Below are 27,893 nucleotides of genomic sequence, written 5' to 3' on the forward strand. Positions count from 1 at the left end.
ACAATATATGTCTGTGTGGTATGCTTAGTGCACATTTTTAAAAAGCACAAAAAATTTCGAAAGACATTTTAAATGTGATAATTCAATTATCAACAGGCCCAGGTAGATTTCTTTGACAAAATCAACAGGTCACAGCTGCCATTTACTCTGATCTGAACAGTCACTGGATTAAATCCTGTTTTTCTACGATACTTCTACGTTACCAGAAAGTTGTGGGGTCTGGTAAACATAGAGGCATACAATGAGTGGTACCTGAACACACAATATCCTGCACCGGCTGCATGAATGTCTTCAAAAACTCAGGATGTCTTCTTGAATCAATGATTCAGAGATTAAATCCTTTGCAACTCCATCCTTACCTGGTACAGGTGATAAGGCAACATCAGGTAAGCTGGCAATTGATTTGCCTTCACCACTGGAAAAGCAGGTTTTACCACTGGACTGTTAAAACTGATGTATAGCATAAGCACTAACTTCAGGGCATTCACACTTCTCAGCCACACTGAAGAAGAGAGTCCACCTGTTAGTAACTTCTGATAAGGGAGAAATAAAATTATTTTGGCCCATAGATAACTGAATCAGCTCTTTACCCTCTCGGGGATGTGTGAAGGTGCATGGGTGTTTGCCCAACCACTCTACATGTGCTTTATGAACTTAAAGAAGGGATATGACTATGTGCAGAGTGGGTGGGGTGTCCTGGGGTGGGTATTTTTGGTGTATGAGCTATTTGTTGCATTGTTATGGACTACTACAACAGTTTCTGTACCATTTTAGTGAGAGTATGGTTTTTCTTTTCCAGTACAAGTCAAATCTGTTCCTGGTGGGAGTTGGAATCTGCCAGGGCTACACTTTGTCACTGATTCTTTTCATAACATTTATGAACTTTTACAGAATATCTAGGAGTAGCCAAATTATGGATGGATTTCTCTTTGGCGGCCTCAGGATAACCTATTTGCTTTTTGCGGAAGATTTGGTTCTTTGGTTGGTAACTTTTATAGGCAGAATTTTTAGGCACAGCCAAGTAGCGGAAGATATCTAGTGTGCAGCCTCAATTTCAACTCTTTGCTTTTTGGAGAGGATGTGATTCTGATGGATTTATCAAACAGTGAACTGTAGCTCATACTGGGGTTCCTTACAGTCTAGCATGAAGGAGCAGGGAAGAGAATTAGTACCTTGAGGAAAAGGCTGAAATACCCATTTGGGTTGAAGTTACTGCCCCAAGTGGGAAAACACCACAAAACTCCCATTTGTTTAAAGAGGATTCAATTCTAGAATCATTTAAAGAGTCTTGGAGCATGGCTCCAGTGTTCTGGCAGTAATTTGCTTTATAGACACAATGTTTTATAGTGTGTCTTCTCCTAGTACAGTGGCTCACAATGTATTAGACTAGGGTTTGATAAAGGGCCAATATATGCTGATAAAACGTGGCTAATATTGTAACTATAGCCAATAACCAACTCTAGATTTACATTTTCTGTCAGATTTAAACCAAAAAAGAAAAAAAGTAATATCTCCCAGTTCTTGAGTCCCAATATATCTTCTAAACTTAGTGTGTTACAAAAGACTGTCATTATGATCATTACTCCTTGAGTTTTTTGTTTTCAGCTCTTAGTGAAGACGCTTGCTTTTCTAAAGTTTTTAGTAACTTTGGAGGTTGAAATCCAAATTAGCAGTTGCAATAAGTGTTCATTAGGCTACATTAGGCTAATGCAAGGAAGAATTTTCTCGCCAAGAACAATGGACACATTACATCTAACTGTACAGTAAGGCCAGAAGAAAGAGGATTGCCATATTGTTGTTCCTTTTTTGGGGGGGAAGAAGATTTTGGTTCCTATTTTGCAGCTATGTTATTACTAACATGATTATGCTAGTATGAAAGCAAACACAAGCATCTGAGCTTTTGTTTAGCTCCCTACATCATGTACTTCTAGAGGTTTCACTGCAGTATTTTTATAACTTTTTGTCAGATGTAAAACTTCCAGTCACTCCCATTTGTTTTGGTTGTTTTTGTTTGTTTTTTTATATTTTATATATTTATTTTTACTTTTTATTTCTTTCTTTATGTATGTAATAGAGCTGCCCTTATGAAGGCCATGCTTTTGCATGCAATACACAAACTACTTCACCACCAGATTGATCCTGTGTAACTGGCACAGAATTACCAAAAAACAAAACACGAGCAGATGCAGCAGCGATGTTAACATGTAGTAAAACACTAGTTCTCTTTTTCAGACAACATAAATATGTATTGCAGCAAGGGAACTGGAGTTTTCTGGAACACTACTATGGTGTGGATGTAACCAGCATAATCTGTGATGTCAGCTGTGCTTCTGTCATTCAAATAGCTTGTTTTTTTTTTCACAAGCAAAATGAATACATGGTTGACTAGAACAGGCAAAGGCTTTTAATGACAGCTGTCAGAGTAAGGCAAAAAGGCTGAGAGCACACAGCTGAAAAAACAGCCAAAACAAAAGAATGAATCAACAGATCAATAAAGACGTGACATCTTTAGTTTCGTTAGAGGTGCTATTTACCTGAGGCGCTTGAAAAAATAAAAACATTGAGACAGAGCAACTGAATGTGACATGCACAAAAATACTGAAATTGTTGACAAGGTTTCCTGATGGCTCAGGTGAACAGGAATAAATCAGACCGTGGAAACAAATAAGCCAATAATAAGGGTGCCAAAAGGGCCGTGTTATGGTGAAGGAATATTTATAAGATCCAAGAGGTGCTTCCTCACTACCATGACTGGTGCCATTACAGCAGTACAGTGGAGAACTGACCACATTTAAATACAGGCAGAACACAAAACATCAATATAAGAAAAAGACTGTACTTATTCATCTGCTATAGCATGAAATAAAGACTAGTCTCATCAGGTTAATGGGAACCTTTAGTGGTGACTTAGATTCCAAACAGGACACAAACAACCATCTGATGGTTGATAGTTTGGCATTTCACAGAGAGACACAAAAAAACTGAAAATTGTTGACAAGGTTTCCTGATGGCTCAGGTGAACAGGAATAAATCAGACCGTGGAAACAAATAAGCCAATAATAAGGGTGCCAAAAGGGCCGCGTTATGGTGAAGGAATATTTATAAGATCCAGGACATCTGCTACTCCCGTTTCCATCAGGAGGAAAATGCTAAATATGGTGCAGGAGTACGAATAGGAAAGGACTAGGCCAAACTACCTGCAGCCCTCTTCAGGAGGCAACTGTATTTCCTGTGGAAGCCCCACTCCTTTAAAGTATGTGACAGTAATAAAGTTATTCAGGGCGGCTCACTCAGGGTGGTGTTAGGCCATCTACATGCTGTGACTCAGAAGAGACTGTTGCAAATCTTCTGTCCATCACAAACAATATCTCCCACCATCTACACAGTGTTCTGGCCACCCACTGAGGATCTTTAGCCATAGACTAAGAATGAATAAATCTTTTATTGAATGTCACAAGAGATGCTTCCTCACTGTGTCCACGCAGTTACTTAATCACACTTAATCAATTCTTTTTTCACTGCATTATGACTGAAACTAAAACGGCATGTTTTTTAATGTTTTTAGTTTTACAACTTACAAAAGAATCTCCCTGTGGGAATAAAAAAAATCATTTTATTCTCGTCTTCAGAACTGGCAACATTTATCTTACAGAAGCAGGAGGCAGTTTTTAATACAGCTATAATAGCCACAATCTCACCGTGTCCCAGATCCTGTTTCTACTTGATGATTCATAGCTATGTGTCACTGTCATCCAACACACTGTCACCTGAAGAGTAATTATGAACATTAGACTTTCATTCTTACCTCCCAGGGTGAAATTGTGGGAAAAGGTCAGTGCCCTTCAGTGTGTTTGTCTGGGGACAAGGCAACTTTCTCAGCATTATAAATCATACTGCTGCTCTTTAGCGAGGACGTTGTTCCTGACAATGTCCTAGTCATGCTGGGTATGAATAGAGGTTGTAGTTCCTGGCCTCTGTTAATTGTCATGCTGGGCAAGAGGAGGACAAACAATTTAAGGATAATCTGCTCCACTCTTCCATCGTTCTCTATAAATTACTCATTCTGCTCATTCCTTCTGGGAGCCAGAAGTACTTCGACAGATGACAGTATAGCACACTGACTCTTCATTCACACACACAGGACACAAAACAGAGGACCTACTGTGTATGCGGCATGTGTAAATTACACTCGTACTGTATGTATGCCATTTCAGAATGACTCAAAAATACCAAAGGTTCATTTAGTTCCTTAATAAATGACAAATTCAGTATTGTAAGATTCTGTCTGACAACTTTCCATGCAACATCTGTCTCCTTGTCTCTGCCTACCTCTTAAACAGATATCTATCTACATTCACAAAGCACACATGTAAGGGGGTGGGGAGAAGGCTAATAAGTTGTTATCATGTGGGACCTTTTTTCGTCCCTGCCTCATTTCTTGAATATCCCACATTCTGTTGGAGCACTGAACTGCAACTTCTAGAAGATCTTGCACCATTGCTGGACTTGCATGTGCAAAATTTACCATGGGGGTGTCAGGAATTTCAATCTTTGCTTCCAAAACAGACTGGCAGCCCAGGGGCCCAAAGTAGGGACTGAGCAGGATCCAAACATTTTTTTTTCCTGGGTTCAACACTGCACTGACAGTATTACCCCCTTATTCTCTATCTCAGTAGGGTTTTGCATTCCCTTTAGTGTGACATCCACGGGTATGTAAAGCTCCACTCTCTTACTAGGTTTAAAGCATTAGACAAAGGATGCCAAGAGTCCACAAACCTACAGTACGTAAACCTGGAGAATTCTTGTGGGCCAGTGCTGATAGTGGGAATGCTTGAGAAAGAGTGAAGAAGACCAGCAGGGACAAAGTGCAGGATTATGCCCGAGGCAATGATAACAGTAATATTGATCTATTTTATGATGCAAACCGCTGGAGCCTTGCTGCTCGGTACGACATGTTGGGATGAGCACCTATTGCAAGCAGGGAGCAACAGCAGCTGTACGGGTGAGTATGAAACCTCTCCTAACCAACAGTCCCAACTGACCGTACTGGAAGAAGTAATGTTGAAGTGTACTGCTGTCTGTGTGGTCTTTTCACTTCAAAACAAAGATTTCTAAAATATATATCATGATAGAAAATGAACTAGCTTAGAATTAAACACAGATATTACAAATATATATTATTTAATATTAAAAAGTGTGATTGTTCACTGTATAACACTTTGTGTCCTAAAAATTAGTGAAATTAGTGTCTTGGGTTTTAATTTCAGTTGCACAAGTTCTTCTGTACTCCACATGGGTATAAAGCATTCATGCAACAGCTGCTATTCAGGACTGGAATGATGCTTAGTTTAAAAAAATGTAATGAAGTAGAACCAAACATGTTGCTTGCATTAAACACGCTACAGTAGGCGGTACAGCAAAGTGAACTTGGCAGACAACACAATGCGCTGTACTAAGCCAGACTGTGTTTGTGTGGGTGTATCTCGGGTTGAGTTTTTGTGGAGTACCACAGAGACGTTACTTCAAAAATACAAATGGTGATGACCAAACAACCACATCTCAGCAGGACATAAAATATTAAGTGCAGTACCGTGATTTTCATTCTCACTATCCTGTCTACCAAACAGAGGTCAGCTACAGAACATCATGCGCTCATCCGGCAGCACAGATTTTTAGGAATACAGGTGCAAAGCAGAGTCATAACAGGACCTTTTCACCTGAGCTACATAAATCTGCTGCCCAAACACTGTGCATGAAACTAGAAACTATGTTCTACTACACTCCATATTCCTTAAATATCATCACTGTTTTCAGCGTGTATTTGGGGATGCTAATAGAGGTTTGTGATATGGCTGCAATCGTTTAAATGGTAACTTTAATTTATTTTGTGTGGTGAAACAAAATGTATGGCATGACCTTCAAGCAATAATATAATAGTATTATTATTATAGCATTTTTTTTTAGTTAATATAATAAACTAATTAATAATTAAATAACTAGTCATTATTGATTCAACAGGATTGCAAATCCAGTGCTACCATATAATACTAGCACCTCAGCTAAAATCAAATATGTGACAAGATCTTTCAACAATTTCATGTTATAGTGTATATTGTTATTTTTCCCAATCCATTTACTTACTGTATAGTGTTGTTTACTGCAGAGTTAACAATTCTTTTTTTCATATTCTTGCATTTCTTTGTTTTTACAGGTAACTAGTCTGTAACTACATGAACTGAATTATCATCTGAAATGCCATTAAATACATATTACATCAATGCAAAATAGTAAATCAATGAAGAATTGATGAATTGTAGTATATTTTGTGTTAGAGTTCACAAATAAGTCCAAGTGACAGAGCTGAGTCAAGAATCATACTGACCTTCCAGTGAACTTGTCAATCAGTGATTCAGCAGGATGCATCCTAGCAACTCAGCAGCAATGGCAGACATTTCATTATGTTGTTTGTCTGGTTTTGCTCATTGTTTTCGTCATTCCACAGAGTTAAGAGCGGCGTCTATGGTTGCATATGACAGTGTCATTACCTCACCAATGTCATTGTTCACTCCAAGAGTAAAAAAAAAGAAAGCTTAGTTCTAGAACAACTACATTTATCTGACAACAAATGCACAGCAATCATCCAATATACAAAATCAGAATATGTAGAAATATCATTGTTGATCATAACTTCCCAGCAGAATCCCAGAGTGATGTTGTGACCTGAATCAAAAACCTTTTAGAGGACACTAACTGCCTTCCCCTTCATTCATTGCAGAGTATTGCCAGAGTCAAAGGAAAAAGCAAAAGCTATTTGTTGCTAAGGGATGAGGTTTTACACAGAGGCAGCTGTGGTTGCCTTGAACTTCCCATTACAGGGATGAATAGGTTTTTTAAATCAAATAATGTGCCAAATTGAACGACAACAGCAGCGACACAAAGAGGGGGGCAGGAGCTATTGAAATGTCAAATGCTGCCATAGTTACCTATATATACTGTGGATTTATTTGGTTACGATAAGAAAGTAAAAATGCTCATTCAATAAAAATTGTTAAAATGTAGCATGTTTTGTGACTTTTTTGTGAATTTTCTATTAATTAAAAATGCTAAATGTTTGCAATTATAGAATTTTTAGATTTTATATAATTTTAGTCTGTTATTGTAAACCTCACAGAATCATTAGTCACTAAATCTAAATAGTGTTGAGTCATTATATAACTGTGTTTACTTAAGATATTATTTTTACAGACGTAAGGCGTTGAAATGATCTTCTCTGTAGATCTTAAACTTTAATAACGTGTGTAATGATTTGCTAAGCTTCACAGCCTTTCCTGATATTTGGCCATGGTAAAGCTATTCATCGGATGGGCCTTAATGGCAAGAATCACAGAAGGCTTGTGCCTGGCGTCGGAAGCTCTATCCTGCTTGACTTTCATTTCAAAGAACAGAGAGTTTACTGGGTTGACAGGCACACTGGGGTCATCTACAAAGCATCTGTGAAAGGAGCACACAAACAGGTGATTATGTAACTGCGCCCAAGTGTAAGTGGACCTTTTTATTTCCATGCTAGACTAAAAGGGTGTGCACCATTTTATTACAAATTGCTGAATTATAAAATTACAGGTTATTTTGCAAGTGTTAAAACATTTTACGTACTACTACTTAGTATATCCTTTGGATCACAACACAAGAAAATTTGATATTTAAATTATTTTTGTGTTTTGTCTTAATTTACAAGTAGATTCCATAACAATGTTAAGTTACATTTGCATATATTTGCATAAAACTACTTATAATGTGCTCACAGTCTGCCCAACGTTTCACACACTTTAGAAAAGTCACTCTAAAAATCCCAACAAACACATTCTTGAAACCAGTAAAATAAACAACAGCAGACCTATTTTCCTTAATTTTTGTAAGTATAATGGAAGTAACGTGGGCTACGTCCACACATACCGGGTATTTTTGAAAACGCAGATTTTTCTATGCGTTTGCACCTTTCGTCCACACGTAAACGGCGTTTTTGGTCACTGAAAACGGGAGATTTTTGAAAACTCCCTTTTTGCGTTTAAGTGTGGACGAGAAAAACTGAGAAAACGCAGTGTCAAAGGTGTGCACATTTTTTTGACGTCACACTGTGCGCCACGTTATTGTTTCGGTGAAATGAATTTCTGCAATACTATTACTGTTAATTGTACTCTCTGCAGTGTTTAAATGCTTACATATACACACACAGTTACTGTCCCTCCACACATACGACTCGGTTCTGCTTCTATGCAGTGTTGCCAACTCCTCAGTAAGGAAAATCGCTATTGGTTGTCCTAAAAGTCGCTAGAAGTCGCTAAATGACGTCATCACCTAATTTTTTTACAATTTCATGTTAATGTAATTGTAACCTATGTTGTTGGAGAGAGAAATAACATCGTGGAAGAGACATAAAGTGAGTAAAAAACGTCCTAAATGCATTTAGAGTTTATTTAGAACTACAAATTAAATTTATTTTAGCAATTATTGTTTTTTTTAATGTCACAATTCCAACCCTGCTCCTTTACCCGGGCTTGGACCGGCAAAAGTGACCCGAAATAGGCACTCTGGTGGAGTTACTTTGTGTGTGTGTGTTTATAAGTAGTTTTAAACCTTGTGATCCACAAAACAGCTTAATAGTAAAAGAGTAAAAGAAGAACTGACTGCGTTACAGCACCCGCTGCTTGTTGAGAGTAAAAGTGATACGCGCTTTCACGTCTTTTTTTAGTCTGGTCTGAAACGAAGTCGCTAAGTTGGCAACACTGCTCGGTTCTGCTTCTATGCCCCAGCTTTGTTTACCTTTTCCCACCGAGGCTTCTAGACTTCTGATTGGCCAACATTTCTGCACGGTTAGGAATATAGCGCCACCTGCTGCTTTGGCATGTTCCTAGCAGCGTTTTCCTTCATTTCTGCCTTTACGTGTGGACGGGATTACTTTTTAAAACGAAAACAGAAAATCTCAGTTTTCAAAAATACCCGTGTACGTGTGGACGCTTTATATGTGCTTTTCTGAATCCTTTTTGATCTTCTAACAAGGAAACTTCCAAGGTCCCCAATAGTGTGAAATTTCAAAGTATGGCATACTGCGCTAATAAGACTTAATACCCCCAAAGCTAACCAGCAGCTTAGGATCACTTTTAATGATTTAGGAATTTTTAATAACCTAATTAGTACAGCAGTTAATTTGTATGCTTTTAAAAGATCTTTCAGAAAGTGTGATTACCATAATTAAATTGTGTAATGTTAATGTTATCCTGCATTGTTCTGGAAACTTTCAGAGCCGCAGATTTAAAATGATTAATTACGAATGCTTCTTTTGCAGAAACTGTATTCATATGACAAACACATCTCTGGCCTCGCAGTGGACTGGATTTGGAACAGCGTATACTGGACAAGTGGAGAAAAGGGGGAAGTAAAGAGAATCGATATAAATGGGAAGAAACAGACGACTCTTTTAAGACACTTGACCCAGCCCAATTCTATAACCGTTGACCCCTCTAATAGGTAATCTATGCAGATGTCATAATGACAGCAGTTTTTTTGTTTTGTTTGCTGCTTTTCATTTGATCCTTCCGATACTATATGGAAGGATCAAATGATATAAAAATTGACTGACTGACTCTCATATACCTCTGATCAAGGACAGCAGTAGGAATTTACTTCCCTTCAGTTTGGCCTGATGGATAAGCAACACTGAATAATTTCATTTAAAAACATTTTTCATGATTAAAAAGTGCCAAGAGCATTTTTAAATTGCTTTTTACATAACTTATTATCGTACACTTCTCTCAGGCTTTAATTCAATTGGGCTACAGTTTATTAAGCATTACCAAAAATGAGTTTGAGGCAAAAGAATTATGAGTCTCTTGATTTGGCAGACTTAACATATGAGGAAATGTCTAAGCAGTGCACTTACTGGAAGCAACTAAGTTTCCATATTTCATAACAGATGCAAAGCTAACTTCAGAAAAAAATATTTTGGAAAGGCTCATTGCAAAACCTTTTTTTCCCCCCAAAAACATGCATATTGCAGGTTTCTGTTTTGGTTATCTGGGGGGATGTCTCCAAGTATCCAGAGGTCTGATGTCACAGGACAGATGAAAATGACACTAATTAATATAACTGAACAACTGAGAGCACTGTCGATTGACCGAGTAGACAAAAGACTGTTCTGGGTTCAGTTTGGGCCACAAGGAGAAAGTGCCATTGCCTCTTGTGATTACAATGGGAACGCCCTACACACCATGAATCTTCCACTTCAGTGAGTATTTAGTAAAAGTACAATTTGTTACTCATCCTTTAACTTTGTTAATAAAGAAAATGTTGATGTAAATGATCAAATAAGCCAATCGAAACCCACTCATTATGTCTTCTTTTTTATCAGGTCTCATTCAGTTGGAATATCTGTTTTTCTGGAGCACATATACTACACCGATTCTGAGTCTCGGGTTATAAAACAAGTAAACAAGTACACTGGTGGAGAGCCACGTGTTGTTAACATAAAACAAATGAGTAAACCTCCAGTTGATATCAAGATTGTGCATCCACTTAATCAGCCAACAGCAGACCCGCTATCACCATTTCCAGGTTGCAGCTCAACATTATCATACATTTAAAGTTCTTCTTAGTTAAATGAATTGTGTTTATATTCTAGATAATGTATCAAGCAATCACTTCCAACAGGTTGTGATGACCAAGGTGGCAACTGTGTTAATGTCTGTTCCAGTTTGGCAGACCAAGGCGTTTGTCAGTGCAGTGAAGGTTTTGTTCTCAGTATGGAAGGCACTTACTGTAAAGGTTGGTATTAAAATAAGAAAGCAGTTACAAATAGGGGATATTTTCTTGGTGTTCTTTGGTCCTTAGTACCAACTTCATTGTTCAAACAACATTGACCATCTCTCTCCAAAAGTTGATTCTGTTCATCTGGACGTAGCGTTTTATGGGAGAAACGTTTCGTCACTCATCCAAGTGACTTCTTCAGTCTCAGCTGACTGCAGGTTTCCCCAATCTTATAAACAGTACATTTGCATAATGACTGAAACCAGCCCACTGAAGGAACAATGGGCTGGGAGGTCAGTTCCTTAATCATAATTATGCAAATTCTCATGACCATTGCTCAACAACTACTGACCAAAACCCACTGATCAAAGACCACTGATCAATGGCCATGAGTAACATTCACAGAGAGTTGGGGAATGGCTGCAATCACAGCATTGTAAGATGGCGAAAGATGTACCCTTAGGCCCCCTCCTCAATTCAGAGATGGTCTTTCCCTTTTCACGTAAATGGCCTCCTTGACTCCACGCTCAAACCAGCGTTCCTCCGTGTCCAGGATGTGTACATCCTCATCACTGAAAGAGTGTCCACTGGCCTGTAGGTGTGAATAGACTGCAGAGTCCTGGCCTGACGAGGCAGCTCTTCTGTGTTCTGTCTCTGCTTTGCCAGAGGTTGTTTGGTTTCCCCGATGTATAAATCCTGGCAATCCTCCTGCACTTAACAGCGTACACTATGTTACTCTGTTTGTGTCGGGGGACCCGATCCTTGGGGTGGACCAATTTTTGGCGCAGCATGTTTTGGGGTTTAAGCCACAGAGACCCGGTGTTTCGAAAAAATGTGTCTCAACTGTTCCGATACTCCTGACACTCCTGACACTCCCAATACTCCTGACACTCCTTTCTCCCAGAAAACGCTACGTCCAGATGAACAGAATCAACTTTTGGAGATTTATTTTCCTGGATGATTGAGAATGCATCAAGACATTGACCATCTCTATTCCTGTATGACCACAATGTACCCAACTTCTGATGGCTGCTTCTAGCAAGATAATGTAACATGTCACAAAGCTCAAATCATCTCAAACTAGTTTCATAAACATTACTATTCAGTTCAGCTGAAAGCCCACTACAGTCACCAGTCTCAATTTAGAAGAGCACCTTTAGGATGTGGTGGATTGGGAGACTGGCATCGTGGATGTGCAGCCAACAGATCTGCAACAACTGAATGATGGTATCATGATAGCATGGCCCAAATTCTCTGAGAAAGGTTTTAAGCATGTTGTTGAATCTGTGCCACAAATACTTAAGGCACTTCTGAAGCCCAAAGGGGTCAAACCTAGTACTAGCAGTGATCACTGTTACAGGGGAAAGCCACAATTAAAAGGACTTATACATAAAGCACAGAAAACATAAATATTAGCATCTACTTGCAAAAAAAATATTACCATCTTTGTCTGTGTGTACAATAGATGTAAATGAATGTGCCCACTGGAATCATGGCTGCTCGCTTGGTTGTGAGAACATTCCTGGATCTTATTTCTGTACCTGTCCTAAAGGATATGCCCTCTTACCAGACAGGAAAACATGCCAAGGTAAAGTATAACCATGTTTATAATATCAATATAGCTTTGTCATGTGTTTTACAGTGAAAATAGAAAATAACAAGTAAAATGTATATTCAAGATCTGAACATGACTAAAGCTTGGGTTGCAGATCTTCTTTGTGCTGCTGTCAAAGGTGGCATTTATCTACCAGATACCACTTTGACCCTAGAAGGCTTGAGGGTCACAGGCCTCAAGGCAGACTAGATATATGTGAGCTGACAATTGTGTGTTAGGTCACTTGGGTCAAAACAAAACACTGACACTTTGTCCAACTTCTAAACATTTAAGAATACTGAGACGATCAGGTAGAACAAAGGATATCACGATAACGCAAGTTATTTTTGGCTTTCAGCTAAAAATTTGTCAAGGTTATTATTTAGTTAAATAAACTTGGATTTTATTTTATTACATTTTATTTTTACTTGTATGTAATTTTGACTTAAATTTGATGATTTTTGACATTTTTTCAAACATTTATAGTTTCTGTTTTTTTAATTTCAAGATATAGTAAAACTTTAAAAAAAAAAAGTATATTTTTATAGTCAGATCACAAACTCTTTTCTACTCTCACAGCAATATGCTCAAGACAACAGGAAAAGTTCACAGACAATGAGATTAGATGATGAGGTGACATTTGCAGTAGGGAACATATCTGGTCAGCAGCTTTGTCTTTCTAAGCTGCTTAGCTGACAACCTTTGTGAAGGTCCAGTATGAAACAAACATAGAGCCAAGCAGCAGGTTAGACAATGGAGATTACGACAGAGTTTACTTGGTTGCACAGACGACAGAAGAACTGTAGTTATTTACCTACTTGAAGTGCCATTTTTAATTGTTTTATATAAAGACAAAAAAATGAAAAAGCAGTAGTTTTACCACATGCAATGTTGACATGGAGCGTTTCTGGCCTAATTGAAAGGTTTAATGGAAGACAATAAAAATATGTGAAATAAATTTAGCCATGATAAGAAGAATAAACTTTACTATTGTTTACTGTACAAAACCTATATATGAAATAAATGCAGAAAAAACAGCAATAAAATATCACATTATACAGTAAATGATAATGTTGACTGTTGACTTGTGTTATGATTCACTTATGATGATGGCCACTTGTGTCCTCTCATACATCTTTACACGATTCATACTTTATTCTCATAATTCTGCAGCATAAATAAAATAATAGACACTTGAGTAAATGAGTAAATAATCAGTCTTATAATATAATACATAGAAAACTTAAACGTCACATTTATCTACTGCTTTTTAGTACTGGTACATACCCACCTCAGGATCTCTGGTACAGGAGACCCCATGTGCCTTTTAACTAGCATTACATCACCCTCAGTGTTTGGGTTTGACTTTCTTATCACACTTTCCACTATTTTGATAGGATTAGAGCTGACTTGATCAAAGGATTTTACCAGAACAGAGGCTAAGAAGCTTGCTGTCCATCCGCCTGATCCACAGTCTGCTGGCCCCAAAATAGACTCAAGTCTATTTTATTTACATGGAGCATCACGTTGCCTTTATTGGCACTATGAATGACTGTAAAAAATGTAATTAACTCACATCAGTTTGGGTTGAAGTTCATGTAATCTTTAATGCTTTCTAAATATGTTAATCTACATGAATCAAATCCATATGATTTGTTTTTCTTTTATTTTTTAATTGTTATTTTATTGTTAAAAATCAAAGATTTTTTGGTTTTATTTTTGATAGAACTGTCTTTTTTCTATTACAGAAATCATACCATGTGAAAGGAATATGACAAAGTGTGGCAATGGGTGCCTGTCAACAGGAAATGGTGCTGTCTGTGTTTGCCCTGAGGGATCTATACTACAGGAGGATGGACAAACATGTACTGGTATGGCCAGTATTACACCACTTTGCCCCATGTTCCAATACTAAAATCTACCTTCTATTAAAAAATTATATAAATACACTTAGTAAAAAAAACTATAGCATCATAGTAAAAGAAAAGGAACAATAGCATGAATCTATCAACTGACTGAATGACAGTTTAATGGAACATACTGGTTGCTCATTTCCAAAAAACTAAGCAGCAGATACAGTCCCTACTTTGTGATTTGGAGCCGAGGCTGTATAAATATTTCATGAATAAGAGTTGAGTTGATGTGGTCAAACTGAGGATAGATGGATCAAAGAGATGAATGTGCAACAGTGTAGCAACTGTTGTAATACTTTCAGTTTATTGTGGGCCAATATCTTGCATCAGTTTAGAATATAATAATTAAAATGATTAACTTTTTTATGCATACGATTTATTTTGCAATGGATAAACTGGATTACAGTGAAATCTGATGCCAGAACCAGTGTTGACACGACATAATTTTGTGCTAAGAGTAAATACTGCAACTAAGCAAAGGTCCGTTGAATTTTAACAAATTCATAAGCTTAGCTGTGCCCACATTGTTTTTCATGGTTGCAGGCTGTTCATCTGCAGATAGAGGAGGGTGCAGTCAGCTCTGCAACCCTGTCACCCCTGTAAGCTGGGAGTGTGGCTGTCTGCCTGGCTACCAGCTCCACCAAGATGGCAAGCACTGCATTGCAACCGGTGAGTCAAACAATGGCATAGCAGATAGCTGAGCTACATGTGCCCACAAAGACACACACACCGTCTACCTTTTTGCATCTGTTTCCAATGCAAAAGTCAAAACACACAAGGTGAAAGCTGTAGTGCATTTGACCACCAAACACTGTATTTTCTTATATTTTTCTTCAGGACCTCCATCCTATCTACTAGTTGCTAATCTAGTAGATGTCCGGAGAATTAACCTTGATGGCACTGTGGATCAAATCTTGGCAGAGGAGCCCAGAGGAATAATCGTAGCTTTAGACTATGACCCTGTCCAGAACAATGTAAGATGGAAAGCGTTCCAAGAGTATGAGTATAAGGTCGAATGACTCATTGTAATAGAATTGAGTTAAATCAGGAAATGATTTTGCTATGGATCTGCAGTGTCACCTAGTGGACAAACACTGTAATGCATGCCCCTTACTATTACCTCATTATGTTTGTTTGGACAGTGATCTGCATGTTTTCCTTCCAGTTTATATGATATAATTATTCATATTTATATTATAAATGCAAGTATTCATAAATGATATATTTTGCATTTAAAGGTGTACTTTGCAAGTACAAGCCAGAAAACAATTGAGCGAGTTGACATAAAAGGTGGCCCAAGAAACATTCTCATCTCTGATGGTTTGGATTCACCAGAGGGGCTCGCAGTTGACTGGGTTCATCGCAAGATGTACTGGACGGATAAAAGGTGTGCAGTGTGTGTAAGAATGAAAACAGTTTCTTCATAAAGTGCTGATCATTTGCTGTTAGTAGATGTTTGCTTTCTAGTTCTATTCAATTGTCTATCTAAAGTTTATTGTTTAGGTCACATCCAGCTTTCTTAATCTCTTTTAATTTGAATGAACTTCATCAGGAAATAACTGATACTGGGGAAATTAAACTTCTACATGCACATATTTTGCCCCTCAGTCAGTCAACTGTTGATTGCAGTACCTTGGATGGACTTCACAGGGAAACTACTGTGAGAAAAGGTCTGGAAAAGCCAAGAGGAATCGCAGTTCATCCTCTTGCAAAGTGAGTATAGCCATATGCATCACTCTTTCACCAATACAATTGACTAAAGACTAATCAATAAACAACAAATACCACATTAATAATTACCAAGCAGTTTGATTAACTTATGTCCACGCGTACACGGGTATTTTTGAAAACGGAGATTTTCCGTTTTCGTTTTAAAAAATAATCCCGTCCACACGTAAAGGCAGAAATGAAGGAAAACGCTGCTAGGAACATGCCAAAGCAGCAGGTGGCGCTATATTCCTAACCGTGTAGAAATGTTGGCCAATCAGAAGTCTAGAAGCCTCGGTGGGAAATAGTAAACAAAGATGGGGCATAGAAGCAGAACCGAGTCGTACGTGTGGAGGGACAGTAACTGTGTGTGTATATGTAAGCATTTAAACACTGCAGAGAGAACAATTAACAGTAATAGTATTGTAGAAATTCATTTCACCGAAACAATAACGTGGCGCACAGTGTGACGTCAAAAAAGGCGCACACCTTTGACGCTGCGTTTCTCCGTTTTTCTCGTCCACACGTTAATGCAAAAACGGAGTTTTAGAAAATATCCACCCTGGCCGGAGTTTTTAGAAATCTCTGTTTTCAGTGACCGAAAACGCGTTTACGTGTGGACGAAAGGTGCAAACCCATAGAAAAATTTGCGTTTTCTAAAATACCCGGGTACGTGTGGACATAGCCTAACACCCACCAGAGTCAGTTCATTAGGTACACCTTGCTATTGCCAGTTTGAACCCGATTTTTTTACCCCCATTTGTCTTTAGAACTGCCTTGACTCCTCATGGCACAGTTTTACGATGCTGGAAGCACTAACCACAGATTTTGGTTCATATTGTTATGTTAGCATCATACACTTGCTACAGATTTGAATCTCCAATTTCACCACATCCCTAAGATGCTGTACTGGATGGACCATAGAAGTCATTGAGTACAATGAACGCATTGTGTCAGGGTTCCTGGGTCGTTGACCCAGTGTTTTCAGTTTAGTCATGTTCTCTGTTTAGTTTCCATATGTACACGTTTTATTTTGTCAGCCCTTTGTCAGTCTCTGTGCATTATGTTCTAGTTCCGCTTCCTGTGTCATTAGTCGGATTATGTTCAGCTGTGTACTCACCGGTCTCCAATCGTCATCATCATCAGTCAGGGTATTTAAGTCCTCAGTTTCCTTCTGTTCACCGTCTTGTCATTGATGTTGTCTACTTCGCACGTGTGTCCAGTCCAGCCAGCCAGTTCAATCATTTCAGTCTGCCAGTCATCTTGTGCTCTGCTCATCCGTTCGTTATAATAAAACTCCATCAACCCTCACCGTGAGTCCTGCGTTTGGTTCCCTTCCTCTCTTCCTCCCATCCACACATGAAGCTCCTGACACATGAAAACTAGCATTAGAAGATGAGTATGCTGTGGTCATATAAGGAGCCACCTGGCTAACAGCAAAAGATGTTGAAAACAATGCTGGTTGGCTCTAAGGGTCCCAAAGTGCACCAAGAAAATACTACCCCACACCATTACACAACAAGCAGCTTGAATTGTTGCTAGAAGGCAGGATGGATTCATGCTTTCATGCTGCTTACACTAAATTCTGACCATTCATCTGACTGTAGCTGCATAAATCAAGACACCAGGTAATGTTTTCCAGTCTTCAGTTGCCCATTTTGTGGAGTAAATTGCATCTTTAATTTCACGTTTCACCCCTAGAGATGTTTGTGTGGGGAAATCCCAGAAAATGAATCGTTTCTGAAACAATAAATATTTACATTAAAAATTGGTTAAAGAGATATACCTAACAAAATGGATAGTGAGTATATAATCTCACAGTGATCTGGCCAATAAAGGTCATGTTTTAATGAAATTTTAAACAAAATATTTTGTAACAATGAATATCACAAAAAGATGTAGATGATTTGTATATACAGTGCTTAACAAATTTATTAGACCACCACCAAACTAAAATTATTAAATTATATCTTCAAATTTACTGTTTTACAAAAAAAGCATACAATGCAGTAAAGTACATCATTATTTTTTGAATAAGATGCCAAATTACAGTTATTTATTTGCATGCCTGAAAATTAGTTTTAGAGGTTGACAATTGAAGACTTCTCAGAGTAGTCCAGTTTGGGTTTAAAGACATGAATTCAGTTCATTTTTTTCAGATTTCTAAAATATTTCTATTTTTGTTTTGTTTTGTTTTTATCACAGATGGTCTAATAGAATTTGTTAAGCACTGTAAACAGGTGGTTTAATAACTTTGTGTACCACTCGCTCTCTATTTTTTTCTTTTAACTTTTTGAGGAAGTTATTCTGGACCGACATAGGGACCCATCCTGTGGTGGAATGTTCCTCCCTGGAAGGGAGAGACCGTGCCGTCATTGCTAGGACCAACCTTGTGTCGCCCACTGGCCTGACAATTGACTTCACAGAGGACCGAGTATTCTGGTGCGATCAGAGGAAAGGCACAATAGAGACTGCTGCCCTGGATGGTTCAGATCGACGAGTCCTGTCAAAGAACCAAGTAGGTGAGGTTTATGTGAAATGTATATATCTAAAAAAGCAGATATAAATGCATGGGGAATAAGAATTGCATTGTTGTAAAATGTGTAAAATGAATATGTAAGTTAATATATGATAAGTTACTCTAGGATATATGACAGATAATTAATACTAAGTATAACTGATATAGTACAGCTGTCCTACTAATCTTGACTCAAATGGCAAAAGTATACCTCTTCTCAATGAAGTTAACGTTCTCATTCATAGCATCATCCACAATTCAAATGCGAGAAAATCCAGTTTAACCAGTATCACTGCATTCACAGCTGAACACAAGCGCCTCTCACCTGGAATCACTGAGTCAACTCAGATTTTCTTGCCGTCTGCCCTAATTTGTTCCAGGCCAACCTTTTGATCTTGCACTATTTGAAGACAGGCTCTGGATCTCTGATCAGGAACGCCACCAGCTGACCAGTGTGCATAAGCGGACTGGGAAAAAATTGCAATGGATCCGAGGGAGCATGGTGCAACCAGCATCTATTGTTGTAGTTCATCCCCTTGCTAAGCCAGGTACGGAGGAACAACCATGATTACAATGATCTAAAAAACAAGTGCCATGCATATTTAGATACATGCAGATTGGACACATGTGCCAATAACAAAAACAAGTGGTACACAGCATCCATCAGTTCTAAAGAATCCCTGGGCTTATACTTCTGTCCTGTGTTCTTTTCTACGCAGTGTAACGTGATGATAAATTTGAATGTTTTCTTTATGTATTAATTTTATAGAATATGGAAACAGTGGATCAGTTGATTTAACACCTCCGAAAAACAAAACTTTTAATACTGCGAGCTTGCCACTGACAACTGATGAAGAGGAGACTGATTTTAAATCAGATGTAAGCAGCCAGCCGACTTTCTTCACCGACAAAATGATTTCAGGTAACAGCGCACCTTGAATGGCGTTCTATCCACTCAATATCTTGCCCAGCCTAAATGTTACGTTTGCATATGCCCCCTCTCTGTCAGACCAGAATGAGTGCTACTCACTCCGCTGTGATGTGAATGCACAATGCCTGCTGAATTCTGGTCACCCAAACTGTTTATGTCAAGAAGGTTTCACAGGTGATGGACAGTTGTGTGTGGGTGAGTATACCTTTAATTATACTGGGAATATGCATTAGAGAGATGAGGTAACAGACCCTGAAATAAGCTTACGGGATTACATTTGATACAAGTGAGCTTTTTTTTAATCTAGCAGAACTGAGTTTTGGATTTTGAAATAAAATTCAGAGGTAGAGTTGCCCTGGAAGTAAAGGTAATGGTATTATTCAAGATAAGCATTAATGGAAAAAGTCAAAACGTTCAAAAAGTCCTAAAACCATCCAGTAATTCCTCCTATCGTTTCCTTGCAGACCAGTTGAAGTGTTTTGAGATTATCAGCTGAGTTTGTTTGCAAAGTAGGAAGCATCGAGAAGACATAGTGTGGCAACTTTATTAAATGAATAAAAACGTAACTTTTTTCACTCTACCAGGCCAGGTTATGGAGAATTTAAAAAACAAACAAACAGTAATTACATTTTATTCAGCTAGTAAATAATGTCACAACATTTTTTCGAAACTTATGATTCTTCTTGTTTGGTAAAAGTTGCAACTTATTGCTCCTATTTTTGTCCTAGATATTGATGAATGTAACCTGGGAATCTACAACTGTGACAAAAATGAAGAATGTCAAAACACTGCAGGGAAATATTACTGCAAGTGCCTGGCTGGATACTACAGCGACGGGCAGACATGTCAAGGTGATCGTTTCCTTTTGTTAACATATCCTGGGCCGTATTGGCACATTCTCATCGTCTATCATTATCTTATCTGTGAAATCAGATAGTTAATTTAGATTGAATACAGTGTTTATATGAGTCATCTCTTTTAAGCAGTAGACAATGAATCTAATTTAATGACTTATATCCTCAATTCTCTCTAGAGTTGGAGTCCACGTCACCATGGATGACACCTGGTACCTCTGCTGATGTTACCACCAAACACCACAACGGAAATGCAGAGAGCTGTCCTGCAGCCTATGAGACCTACTGTCTGTACCATGGTGTTTGCTTCTACTTTCCTGAATTGGACTCTTATGCCTGCAAGTAAATAAACCCTCTTGTCCTTCTACTTGACCCATGACCCCATCCCACCCGTCATAACTGTTTGTTTTTCAAAGAAGGGCTCACGATATTCATATTAAGGCTGTGCGATACCACATCATGTACAATATTGCAATTATAAATTATTACATGATATAAGTGTCAAATCATAACACCATTGTATTGTAGCAAAACGCATTAAAATCCCCTAGTGTGCACAACAGGGAAACAAGCCATGTCCTGTTTCCCACGGAGAGCAAGACTTAAACAACATCCAACAATACAGAGCAATTTGAAAAATATGAAATAAAACTGTTACAGTTTAAGGTGAAAACCAAAAAAGGTATCTTAAAAGAGGCAAAAACATACCATCAAGTATAACCTTACTACAAAGGAGTTGATATTAGCAACCTAAATGTAAACAAATGACTCAACCAATCTTTGCTGGTGCACTGACTAAGTGCACTCCATATGACAGGAAGAGCTGATGATGGATGGAAATAATGCAGTTACACGGTGGACATGCACGGCTTTAAGCAGCTGGTTAAAAAGATCGACCCAAGACACAAAATACAACAAATATTTTTTGCTTTTACGTGACATTGTGCAGGGTGCTGAATAGTTACAGGGTTAAATTACTTTAATTATTGTTAAACTAAAGTGTTAAGCAGTGATTTTAGAGTTTAACTTAAAATTTCCAACCACCTCCATACTTTGCTACTTCTGTACTGTCACTGCTATTTTACTATTATACTGCTGTTGGCACCTTGCTTCAATAGGGTCTCTCTTCTTTTAAACAGTAATATGATTATGGCAAATTCCCTTAAATATTGTAATATAATTATATAATCAAATATTTTCTCAAATATTCAGATATATTCATGCAGGCCCACTGTTAATTAAGACAAGAACACTTAGGTGAAAAGTCTTTTATGACAGCTGACAAGCAGCAGGTGTCACTGTTGTTCCATGATTAAAGCCCACGCCTCACCAAAGTGTTTACAGCAGAGACAGTCTACCTCTGTCCATGAAATATGGACTTCAAATCAGATCAACAAAAATCTAAATTATGAGTTCTAATGCACGGACTTAAAAATAATTCATAATTTCAGGGGAAAGCTGCAGATAATGTATACACATTCACTTGCAGTGACAACATATTTACTTGATTTTTAATACAAATTATAATGAAAACGTATATTTAGCAACAAAAAAGAACTACTGCCTATGAGTGCCCAAACAGGTTGAAGAACCCCCAAGTGGTATCTGGTAGAGGTCTCTGAGATAGTGGGCAGAAATGTTAACCTGGCACTAGGTATGGATAAGATTGGCCCCAGGATGCTGACAGTTCTGCACATGTTTGGACCAGCTTGTCTGACCTTTTCAGTGATCTGTTGAGTTCTCGGGGGTTACCCTTGGCACACTGAGGGGGTAGCTGGTTTTTTTCCTCTCCAGGGTCATTTGAAAAACAAAATAACTGAATTATTACTGAAGCCAGTCAATTCCATTTTTTTCCACTAACCTTATGTCATATAACTCCAAAACCCGTGACTGTAACCTTGCCTGTGTATCTGTTCTATGAAATCCAATCCAGTCTTTCAAAAACTACATTTAATTTGCCAAGGAAGCCCAAACATTTAAACACAAAACTAAGCAGTTGCTTAAGCAGTAACAGTTTTTGAATTATAAAGTAACTGGATGTGTTTTAAACAAGTTTGTCTGAAAATATAAATTGTTTGCAGTTAACCAAAAATGATTCCTGGATATTATTTTTTGTCATGCAGTTGTGTATCAGGCTACATGGGGGAACGATGTCAGTTCAGTGACCTGGAATGGTTGGAGCTTCAGCGGGCTGAAAAGGAGAAGAAGAGGAACGTGGTCATTACAGCCTGCATGGTGGTCCTCGTTTCCTTGCTCTCTATCACAGCCTGTGTCACCTACTGCTATGGGTAAGAGAAAAAAGGGAAACGGGGGAAAAGGAGGCAGCAAAAAGGAAGGAGGAAAAGAATAGACAATGGGTAAAAAAAATAATAAGGACAATGGAAAAAAAATAAAAAAGGAAGAAAGTAGGGAAATCAAAATGATCAAGATATGCTATTCGCTGTGAAAGGATCAAACGTGACTTCCTAAAAAGAAAAACAAAAAACATCCATGAATATTTAACTATTTCCTCACTAAACATACTAAATATACTATTCAATTTGTATGGGTTTTATTAGACTGGTAAAAATGAGAATCATGTCTTCATCTTGAGGGGCCGTCATATGCTTTTCCTAACTGATGGTCAAAAAATAAACCAGGGAGGACCTGCTGCTGTAATGAATGAGCTGACAGCATTTAGAGATGTCTATCAAACCCAAGATGCATGAGGCGTGTAATGCCGGTTTCTCAGTACGACAGCAGGGGGTCAGGGAGCACATCACATGTGGAACAAATGACAGCATGCAACAGTGGTTAGCTGAGCGAAGAGCACGCATAACCTACACACTGTGGCCCCTCCTCCTTTTTATTTCCACCTGAGATGTTTCTAAGTAGCTGATTTGTTTTATGGTTGTTTCGCTGGCTTATGGACAAGGCTGTTTGGCATTCTACACTCTTTTGACTTACAAAGCACACTACCTACTACAACCTAACGTTTACACTCTTGGTTCCCCTGTGGAAGTGGCACGCTTTCAATTACATGGTTCGTTTAGCTTGTTCTACAGCAATTACACATAAAAATAGGTCATTTCTCAGCTACAAAATGGAGCCGGTGAGGTATGACCCCAGAGGAAACGCTACATGGTCGCCAATAGCTCTGCCTCAAATTGCCTTCTGCACTTGACTGCAGGTGCACTTGTGCAGTTTTTGAGTTTGGTAGTTTGGTTTCCCCTGTAATAAACACACAGAGAGTACAGAATCACACTGTACACAAAGATAGAGTCTAAAGAAACAACTGAAACTTATGAGCACGTAGAGTAAATGCACACACGGCCTCCGGCTTGCTCTATCACGACATTCAGATGTATTATCTTTGGTCAACATTCAGGGGGTCAGATATGCAGAAAGCTAAGAAACAAACATTAAATAAATCAAATGTGGTGAAATTATTATTTTATAATGCAGTGATAAATGATGCTGTGAAGGGCAGTACGCAGCACAGACACTCATTTCTTATCATGATGAATTTGAGTACACAACTTCTGTTATAAGCTATATAAATCTTCTTTAGGTACCTGACCTTTTATATTTCTGTGAGATAAACTCTCCATGTGTATATTATTCTAAACATAACTTGTGCAGATTTTATATTTACTTTTCAGAACGAGAAAACGCTTCCACAAACAGCCATCAGTGGATAACGTGAGTGAGACCAGCATGACGGATGAGAGCATGTCAGAGACAACCACTACCACTGTTCCTCGGGTAAGGCCATTATTACAAAGCTCGGTCATTAATACATACAGTTTTTATGTCATGCAGTAATATAATACATCAATGTAACAAAAAGGACAGTTAAAATTATGTTGTTAATTCCATTATGTGGGCTTTTCGATTATTTGCCAGATGGGGAGAAAGAAAAGAAAAAACAGTCAAACATGCCTTGCATTCTCCTTGATGTTGGACTGAAAAGAAGAGCTTGCAAGTGTGTCCTCATTAGGATACATACTAGGGCTGTGCGATATGATAAAATATAGCGGATGACGAAATTAAAACGTCTATCATTTCATATTATACGCTATCATTTGTGTGGATTGGTCAAACAGAAGGACCAGTCAAAACAAATCGAGGACCTTATTCCTAAATGAGGGGCTACCTCTGTAGCATGGACATGGTTTGATTATGAAAAGTCTGACACGTACCAGAAAACTGCACTCTGCAAATTATGCCGCAAACCGATCCCCACCACAGACTCAAGCACGACAAACCTCTTCTACCACCTATGCAAGAATCACATGAAAGAGTATGGAGAGAGTTTACAGAGCAGAAGCAAGCTTAGACTCAAACATTAGAACAGGCTATTCCCAGCAGCACACCACGCAATAAATACTCACAAAGAAAATGCCGGCCGTTACAACTTATATCTAAAAATATACAGTTTCATGCATCGGTCAAAACACTTGACTCCAGGTACATGATGCCCAGCTGAAACACTTAACACAAGTCGAGTTGCCCGAGAATCACATAAGTTACAGAAAATACACTATTTTGTGATATATACTGTTATCGAGGTGAGAAATGTCCTGAGATTTTGGTCATATCACACAGCCCTAATACATACTTATGTCAGTGTATGGGACTGTAGCCTAGGGTTTAATTGTAATTATTTTACAAAGCATCTCAGATCAATGTAAAAGTAATGGAATGAGTGGTGTAACAAATTACTTTTTACGCAGAGTAAATATGTAATGGCAGTTCCCAGCAGTCGTAACATTTTTGTTCGCTTTGAAAGTAACATTAAAGATTGCAGTTTAAATCCCAATGTCTTATCAGAATTATATGAAATGTGAATAAATAGATTTTCAATTACTGAAAGCGGAAACTATATACAGAATAAAACTGTCAAGTGACAAGAGTCTAATCTGGAAGATGAATAGCTAGGAATCCCAAATCTGAATGTACAAGGAACACGATATACTACGTTTCTCTTTGCAAGAGCAATTCATGTCCATCACTCACTCTGGGAGTAGGTAGGTAGGTAGGTAGGTAGGTAGGTAGGTAGGTAGGTAGGTAGCCCCCCCCCCCAAAAAAAGTGCATAAAACTTTTAACGTTTATAAAAACTCAAACGTCTTAATGTGTAAATCTGCAGTTCTACATTGTGGCAGAAAATGGTGTTGAAGGGAAGGTAATTCCTGCCATGGGCTGTCCAAGGAGAGCTGTGTGTACATCCTGCTCTTCAGAAACAGGTACCTGAAACTTACATCATTCATCTTATATGTAAACAACTCCAGTGATTTTTCTAACTATAGTCTAAATTCATTCTTGTACAAGTTTTTTACCAACTGCTTAATTACGCATTTTTTCCAGGTGCCAATTCTGAAAGTGATGAATCAGGAAAACTGTCCCAGCACAACAAAGGTTACGAGTGTTCCATGGTGTCTGCTGTTGCCACTGGAACAATGCAACCCACTGTGCACCTCTCAAGTCCATCACTGCCAAGCTGTACATCTTTTAAACCAACAACGTTACCCCAGACTTCGGGCCCAGAGTCATGGCTCAATGGAAACAGCATACAATCAGCTGTTCAGCAATGAAACATTAAAAATAAAAGCTTTTAGAAATGTATACGTTTGTTTGACAAGTCAAGCGCAAAGTTTAAAAACATAAAAATATCATTATAGTTTATGAGAAGAGTATACCTCCTCAGATGAGTATGGCTGAGGCAGTTTAACAATAGAAAATACTGACAATGTTTCTGAGTAAGGTGGTCCAGAACCAGCTTCAGTGTTTCGGCACTGAGTCTCTGAGACTCTGCTGGAGGGATGGCATGTTGTTCCAACTGTAATATTGTTATCAGTGACATGTCGGTCTAAATAGTCCCCTTGGCATCAAATTAGGTTAAGACCTAGTGTCTATACAGGCTAAGGCATATAATTTTTACACTTGACTAATTCATCAAGCCATTCAGTGATCTGGGCGTTATAATTCTGAAAAAAGAACAACCCATACCGCCCATATAGAAAAAATATATATAAATCTTATAAAGTTTGTATCTGTCTTGTGTGAAACTTGTATGAAAAGCATATAAGAGTGAAAACAGATATAAGATCCCTTGAAAAATTATATAATGAAACTTGTATGTTTTGGATACTTACTAAAACAATATATGAAAGTAATGAGAAAGTGGCCACTTTCATGAGTAAATCATATAAGTTTTTACTATTTCTTTTCCATATGGGCGATCTGTGACACTTTCCTCTAAGGGGAAGCGTGGACCTAAACCATGCTATTAATTTTTTTCCACAACAAAACAAGAGCCACTGGATCCCCTCACTGCAAGTGTAAAGAGTTCAGGCACGTCATGCACTGACATAAATCTTAGATAAAGAGCTACTCTTTTGTTTTTCTTTAGATATTACACCAGTACACAAGCATAAAGGTCATCAAATCTGAACTGTGAGCCACACCCTATTTACAGATGGCTTTCCCACTGATCTAAATGCAGTAATTACTTTGGTCGGTTCACACAGTAGTAAGTTTTGGAGTCTTTATGACCCTTTGCTGCAGATACTATGATTACAGCATTTCTAAATTACCCCAAATATTGTTTTGTGCATTAAGTTAAATGTTGAAACTTCAAAAAATAAATACATCTAACTGTTGTTCATCACATAGTATACAGGCTATGTGACAGATCAGAATAAAGTCATCAGTGTCAGCTAACCAAAAGATCACTCATATTCTCCTTGCACTTGCAAAACTTTTGAGACTATTTCTATATTATGTTAATTTTAGTAAGTTCAGCGAGTTTTATATATTTTTAGCTCTTTACATATTTTTGTGTTTGAAATGTTTAAGTCACTATAATTTGCTTTGCTCAGGCTCGCTGCTATGTAGAAAAGTTGTTTTTCTTTTGTTCCTCCCATGTATCAACTGGTGTAGATGCCTTTTTGTAGCCTTTTCATCAAATTATTAAATGTTTCATATAGGAGAGGGTTAAGGTTACTATTGCAGTTATACATGTGAACATTGTAAATTTCATTGACTTGAGGTAGTTATAGGAGAAATGAACAGTAACTGTTAGATATTTTTTACAGTAAAAGGACGGTGCTGTTTAAAAATCATCTTCCATTTTTTCTTATAAAGTATTAGTGTATTTGACGTTTTCCCATCAGAGTGTTGTATTTTGACATCCAGCTGTCTCAGTTTCAGTGCAGCAGGCTTCATGATCACATCATTTCAAGATTTAAGCAAAAAAACGGACATTGAGCTCCTTTTGTTATAAATAACTAATGTGTCACAGTACAAAGAACTGCCATGTAACTGCCATGACACTGCACCACTAAACAACCCTTAATTCTGTTCATTTTAAATATTTTATTTTGATTATTTTTACATTAAACTGTGGTTATTTTTGTCTAAAGTTTATGATTCCATGATTTATATTCTAAGAAATAAGAGGGCAATAAACTCAAATGGGCTGAATGGTCAATAAATTAAAGTGGAATGTGGTTTGGAAAGGGATGATATCTTATCTTCTTTACAGTTAGAGGCAACTCTCTTCTTTGCAGAGTTTATAATTAAAAACAGAGAAAA

General features: G+C 37.9%; 1 protein-coding gene across 1 annotated transcript; it reads left to right on the top strand.

The window, feature by feature from the left end:
- The first annotated feature begins 4,875 nt into the window (after positions 1–4,875).
- On the top strand, positions 4,876–25,943 carry egf (epidermal growth factor). The gene is made up of 22 exons (XM_085170644.1): positions 4,876–5,002; positions 7,315–7,514; positions 9,344–9,525; positions 10,055–10,282; positions 10,406–10,608; positions 10,705–10,818; positions 12,266–12,388; positions 14,143–14,265; positions 14,851–14,976; positions 15,145–15,281; positions 15,546–15,694; positions 15,916–16,020; positions 18,313–18,536; positions 18,913–19,080; positions 19,302–19,454; positions 19,542–19,658; positions 20,192–20,314; positions 20,497–20,659; positions 22,441–22,605; positions 23,959–24,061; positions 25,447–25,543; positions 25,665–25,943. Exons 1-22 carry the CDS (start codon positions 4,876–4,878, stop codon positions 25,889–25,891), a joined length of 3,357 nt encoding a protein of 1,118 aa, XP_085026770.1. The 3' UTR covers positions 25,892–25,943.
- The last annotated feature ends 1,950 nt before the right edge of the window (positions 25,944–27,893 follow it).

This window comes from Neolamprologus multifasciatus, chromosome 2 (genome assembly GCF_963576455.1).
Source record: "Neolamprologus multifasciatus chromosome 2, fNeoMul1.2, whole genome shotgun sequence".
NCBI classification, from domain to species: Eukaryota; Metazoa; Chordata; class Actinopteri; order Cichliformes; family Cichlidae; genus Neolamprologus; species Neolamprologus multifasciatus.

Coding starts and splice junctions, on each gene's coding strand:
- egf (XM_085170644.1), top strand. CDS start 4,876: ATGCCCGAGGCAATGATAACAGTAATATTGATCTATTTTATGATGCAA. Junction 9,526..10,054: donor ACCGTTGACCCCTCTAATAG/GTAATCTATGCA, acceptor TGCATATTGCAG/GTTTCTGTTTTGGTTATCTG. Junction 19,659..20,191: donor TGATGGACAGTTGTGTGTGG/GTGAGTATACCT, acceptor TTTTTGTCCTAG/ATATTGATGAATGTAACCTG.